General features: G+C 40.6%; 1 protein-coding gene across 1 annotated transcript in view; it reads right to left on the bottom strand.

The window, feature by feature from the left end:
• Positions 1 to 6,448, bottom strand: part of ippk (inositol 1,3,4,5,6-pentakisphosphate 2-kinase) — a 91,771-nt gene that overhangs the window by 54,555 nt on the left and 30,768 nt on the right. Inside the window, exons 2-3 of the mRNA XM_043707887.1 lie at positions 6,100 to 6,156; positions 4,006 to 4,101 (exon numbers count right to left, since the gene is read on the bottom strand). Coding sequence (XP_043563822.1) covers positions 4,006 to 4,101; positions 6,100 to 6,156 — 153 coding nt within the window. The remainder of the gene's footprint in view (positions 1 to 4,005; positions 4,102 to 6,099; positions 6,157 to 6,448) is intronic.

Raw genomic sequence — 6,448 nt, 5'->3', positions numbered from 1 at the left:
CTTAAACATTTATGCAGCTAAAGGGAATGTTGGTTAAAGATACCGTAGTTAGTGCTTATTTTATTCCAGGCACACCAGCCTAGGAGCACATCCTTCCTGTATCTATCCTCTCGAGCTCTTGAAGATTTTTGTTCATTTGAAGTGTTTCATGTTTAGATACTCCAGAGAAGACAGCTTCAAGCTCCTCAATCTCTCCTGCCAGGGCAATGCTGCTGTTAGTATTCAATTCACTGGTGCATGTTACTGGCTGCTTCGTGGACTGGAACTGACAATTGAGACTGAAAGGTTACTGTATAAAATATCTTCAATGTTATTGCCAGACGTGAGTGGTTTTAGGAAAATGACCTTGACTTACGGGCATTGAGTGTCAGAGCACTTCCTGTTGTGGGGCATCCTGTTTAGATTCAATCTATTGATATCTATTAGAACTGACTTGCAGTGGCTCAAAGTGGTCAGAGCATTATGGCTGTCATCGAAGCTGGTAACAAACTTCCCATGGTTTCAAAATCGTAAATGATAGAGTAGGTACGAGGTCTGATGACACTGTTGGAGTACTGATGTTGTTGTTAATCACATTAACTCGGCAGGAGTTGACTGAATTTATATTGTCTCTTTCTGAATCTCAAGATGTCTCTCTGGGCAATATGTCTCCAATAAACAGCAATGTGACAATGCACAGGGATCATCTGTTTTGATTTAAATTGGAGTCCAGCCTTGGTCAACAGCCAGTGTGGAGTTTGCACATTCCCCTATGATTGTGTGGGCCCCCTCCAGGTGCTCTGGTTTCCTTGCACAGTTCAAATATTTGTGGGTTAGGTGGGTCATTTGTGCGAAATTGTCCACAGTGTCCAGGATTGTGCAGAATAGGTGGATCAGCCATGGGAAATGCAGTGGTACAAGGATGGAGTGCTCCAGGTGGGATGCTCTTTGGATGGTTGGTGGGGTTTGATGGGTCAATTCTCTCATGCCACACTGTTGGGATTCTATTCTATGATTGAGGATAAAGGCTATTCTATGATTGAGGATAAAGCAGGGTGTCCTTGGAGAAGGAGCATGTGGTATGTATCAATGCTCTCGATGCCTTTAGATGGGGTACTGGGCTAATGGTCGGATACTTGGTAGTGTGGATGAGCAGAGGGATCTTGGTGTCCATGTACACAGATCTCTGAAAGTTGCCACCCAGGTAAATAGTGCGGTGAGGAAGGCATATGGCGTACTGGCTTTTATTGGTAGAGGAATTGAGTTCCGGAGTCCTGAGGTCATGATGCAGTTGTATAAGACTCTGGTGCGGCCGCATCTGGAATATTGTGTGCAGTTTTGGTTGCCATACTATAGGAAGGATGTGGAGGCACTGGAACGGGTGCAGAGGAGGTTTACCAGGATGTTGCCTGGTATGGAAGGAAGATCGTATGAGGAAAGACTGAGACACTTGGGGCTGTTTTCATTAGAGAAAAGAAGGTTTGGGGTGACTTGATTGAGGTGTACAAGATGATTAGGGGGTTAGATAGGGTTGACAGTGTGAACCTTTTCCCGCGTATGGAGTCGGGTATTACAAGGGGGCATAGCTTTAAATTAAGGGGGGGTAGATATAGGATTGAAGTTAGGGGTAGGTTCTTCACTCAGCGAGTCGTAAGTTCATGGAATGCCCTGCCAGTAGCAGTGGTGGACTCTCCCTCTTTATGGGCATTTAAGCAGGCATTGGATAGGTATATGGAGGATAGTGGGTTAGTATAGGTTAGGTGGGCTTGGATCGGCGCAACATCGAGGGCCAAAGGGCCTGTACTGCGCTGTATTCTTATTCTTCTATGTTCTAAGTCTGTCCCATTTAGCACAGTGATAGTGCCACACAACACATTGGAAGTTATTCTCAGTGTGAAGGTGGGACCTTGTCTCCACAAGGTCTGTGTGATTGTCACTCTTAGAAATACTGTCACGAACAGATGCATCTGCAGCTAGCAGATTGGCAAGGATGAGGTCAAGTATGTTTTTTTCCTTTTGTTTATGCCCTAATCATCTGTTGGAGATGCAATCTAGCAGCTATCCTTTCGGAGTCAACCAGCTCGATCAGAAGTGCTGCTGATGAGCCACTCTTAGTGGATTTTGAGATCCCTCACCTAGAGTACATTTTGTGTCTTACCATCCTCATTGCTTCCTCCAAGTGTTATTCAACACGGAGGAGTACCGATTCATCAGCCGAGGGAGGACAGTATGTGGTAATCACCAGGTGGTTTCCCTGCCTGTGTTTAACCTGAAGCCATGAGACCTCATGGGATCCAGAGTCAATATTGAGGACTCCCAGGGCAACTCCTTCCCAAATACATGCCACTGCGCCGTCACCTTTGCTGGTGGTAAGGATTTAAAATTTGAATTTAGGCTGTTGTCAGAAGCATCAAACATATGTAGGCTTTTATTAACCAAAAAATGGCTTTTCAATTTATACAGATCACATTCCGTTGTCCATTGATTCTTGTGACCAATCGCAACACCGAGCAGTCCCTCCTTGGGATCTAGATCTTCAGTGAGACAGGACATATCCAGGGATGCTGAAGGTGCTGTCTGGGACAATCATACTCATGGAATCAAAGCTTACAGACAATGTCAGGCTATTGCTTGACTAGTCTATAAGACAGCTCTCCCAACTTTGCCACTAGCCCCCAGATGTTAGTGAAGAGGACTTGCAGGGTCAACAAGGCTGTTTCTGTCGTCGTCTTTTCTGGTGTCTATGTCGATGCCAGGTGATCCATCAGTTTTCTTTTTTTTTTTTGAGATTTTGTAGCAATTGGTACAACTGCATGGCTTCCTTGGCCATTTCAGAGACAATTGAGAGTCAACCACATTGCTGCAGGCCTGGAGTCACATGTAGGCCAGACCAGGTAAGAACATTAGTGAACCAGATGTTTATTTTTCCTGACAATCGACAAAGATTTCATGGTTATTGGTAGATTCTTAATTCCAGATTTTTAAAACTGAATTCAAATTCCACCATCAGTCATGGGTCCCCTAGACCATTATCTGGGTCTCTGGATTAGTAGTCCAGTGTTAATACCACTAGGCTATCCGTTATCTACATATTCTTCCTCAGGTTCAACGCCCAGATCTACTTACACTATTCCAAGTGGGGTCTAATTAAGGTTTTGTAGAGCTACAATATAACTATCCTCATATTCCAGTCCTGTAGATGTCAAGTCCGGAATTCCATTAGCTTTCTTGATTGTTTTTTTGCCCCTTTTCATGCCATTTTGAAGATCTATGGTTCTGAACCCCAAAATCTCTGGATATCCACGATAATAATCATTGTACCATCTAGAAAGAATCTAATCTTATTTACTTCACTTCACTAAGTGGATGTGGACACTTCAAACTAATGAAGATGTTTGACATGCCAGCTCAGGCGAGCATCTCCATCTATGGTTGGCCTGTATTTTGTCCTGTCACTTGAATTCTAACCCCAAAAGGCAGCAATGAAACTGGTTGATTTTCTTGGCATGTTAGCACACAGTTTAAATTTTGCATGCATAGCACAAAGTGAGCAGAATTATGGCTTATAGATTAGGAGAGAGTGAGAACTGCAGATACTGAAGATCAGAGTCAAAGAGTGTGGTGCTGGAAAAGCACAGCCAGTCAGGCAGCATCAGAAGAGCAGAACAATCAACGTTTTGAGCATTCCCGGTGAAGAGCTTATCCTTGAAACATCAACTCTCCTGTTGCTCGGATGCTGCCTGACTGGCTGTGTATTTCCAGCACCACACTTTTTGACTATGGCTTATAGATTCTCAGTTTGCTCAATTTAATCCTCTTCATTTTCGACTGATGTTCAAAGACTATGCGCACATCCACATATCTTGCATTACAGACAGCTTGTGTGTGCTTCCACAATAACCTGCAACTAATGTTAACTTCACCACACAGCATAAAATGAAGTCAGTGTCAGCTGAGTAAGATTATTCCAAATTGTAATCAGTGAACGAAAGCAAACATCAAAAAAAAAGATTGAAGTTTCCATACCCCTGGCTGGACAAAGGTATCACCCAGTAAAAGCTTCATCACATGTTTACTGAAGTCAACAATGTTCTTTAGTCGACGGGGAGCTTCTTCCAATGCCTACAAAATTAAATCATACATTAACACTTCAAAATGAAGTTGTACAAAAGTGGCATGTTTTGGACTCAGTTTATATTTCAACCTGGTTATCGCAGCACTGTGAAACAGTCTGTATAGTAATAATACTCCTATTTAACATTTGATTCTAATAACAAACAAACAAAATCATATGTTCTCTGCAGTTGTTAATCAGTTTTCTTTCAGTACTTCGCATATTTAAAATGCAAGTTCCATTTTGATGCCTAAAGATAAGAAACCTATGATTACAGATCAACAATAAACATTTTGCAAGATATAGTCATCACATTACATCAGTATGGCACAAGAAAAATCACATAATTAAACCTGCTTTAACAATTTGTTAATTTGCTTTGCAATTCACTCTTGATTCGATTTTTCCTACAATTTACTCCTTTCATAGCTGATGATAGTCAACAAATCTCTAGTTCTGCAGTTATTTAGCTTGCCATTTCAAGACAGAACCAGATGATTTTGGCAGTGTACAATAATGAGGTTAAATCAATTAACCTACAACTTGAATCTGGAACATGGATAAAAATGCTAATTTTAACTGTATTTGTTAGTTAACCTGTTGTATTTGTGTATTGAAAATCTGTATTCATTACGTAAACTGAAAATTCTTACTGTAATCATATCTATTCTCTTTTGCTTCTTGCAAGATTACAAAAGGACTAAATACTGTGGACAAGTAGCTGTTTCATCTTACCCAAAACAGACATGCTTTGCATTTCAAAGGACTCTGCACAAAGTGTGATATCAATGAGTCATAAATGGGACAGGTTTAAGGGGGCTGTTGCAGCACAGGGTAGTATCCCTCCCTTTGAGGGAGAGGCCTAGCTTCAATTCACACCATATATAGAATGCCGAAAGAGAGAATTGGTTAGAATAAATCAATAAATATGGTACCTTTCAAAATTTTTAAACATAAAGAAATCAATATCACCAGCTATGATTTACAGCATCAAAAATGAAAACTGTAGAGAACAGATGCACAAGAATTTAATGGAAGCAGAGTATGGTGGGAAAGGATTTTTAAAAAAGCATTGAAAACATGAACTACATTACTCCAGATTTTATTATTCTGCATTAAATCTCAGTCTCAATAGAACTCACTCCTCACCTCAATGGATCTGGCAAGTTGTGACACAGAACTTCCCTACCCTGATCACACTTGCATTACCTAGTCAAGAGGATACCAAGGCTTCCAGCAGTAATGTTGTCAAGCACAGTACACAAGTAATTACATTCAAGTATTTCAAAGATAGCAAACAACCAAGCAAAATGCAGCGATGACCTTCAACTTTTAATTAAATTTTAACAAGCAAGTGGTTGGGGTATGTACTTAGGATTAAAGGTAGAAAAAAAAAGATCAAAAATTTTAAAAATACCCAAGTGATCTGAAATTTATCATAATGGGGAGATTCTTAGATTATTTACAGTGTGGAAACAGGCCCTTCGGCCCAACAAGTCCACACCAACCCACCGAAGCGCAACCCACCCAGACCCATTCCCCTACATTTACCCCTAACACTATGGGCAATTTAACATGGCCAATTCACCTAACCTGCACATTTTTGGACTGTGGGAGATCTGTCAGCCCACAAACAAAATTAGTTTTCCAGCAACAAAAGTGTTTTTTCCAACAGTAATTTAACAAGTGTGCTGTTAAAAGATGATTAAACTTTTTCCAAGGTATTTTAACAGTGAAATCTACTCAATTACAGTCTGGGACTTCAACAATGCATTTGACTGGAAGAGTACAATTACAAAAGTCAACTTCTCAATTTTAATAATGCAGGTGCAGACCACATTAGATTCACTCAATTTCAGAAAAGTATTGAGAGAATTATGACAGTTTTAACTTTCATCACTGCAAAGAAATGTTGGCATTACATTATTTTACGTTGACTACTATTAGCAAAGTCAGCTTTTTTAGTTGCACGCAAACTACTTTAGTAGTAACAGAAATTATATTACCTGATTTGGCTGTGAACGTTCATTGGGAAATTTCAGAAAACGCAGTACTTGACAATGCTGCCAAAACAAAAGTCTCAAATAACTATTTATATTCGTCCTTCTACATACTTATTCAACTAAATATACAATGAATAAACATATTAAATGATGTATTCTGGATTAGTGATGCTGGAAGAGCACAGCAGTTCAGGCAGCATCCAAGGAGCTTCGAAATCGACGTTTCGGGCAAAAGCCCTTCATCAGGAATAAAGGCAGTGATCCTGAAGAGTGGAGAGATAAGCTAGAGGGGGGGGGGGGTGGGGAGAAAGTAGCATAGAGTACAATGGGTGAGTGGGGGAGGGGATGAAGG

Source organism: Chiloscyllium plagiosum, chromosome 18 (assembly GCF_004010195.1).
Source record: "Chiloscyllium plagiosum isolate BGI_BamShark_2017 chromosome 18, ASM401019v2, whole genome shotgun sequence".
Classification (NCBI taxonomy): Eukaryota; Metazoa; Chordata; class Chondrichthyes; order Orectolobiformes; family Hemiscylliidae; genus Chiloscyllium; species Chiloscyllium plagiosum.
The sequence above is the reverse complement of the archived record's forward strand: the minus strand, read 5'-3'. Positions and strand labels throughout refer to the sequence as shown.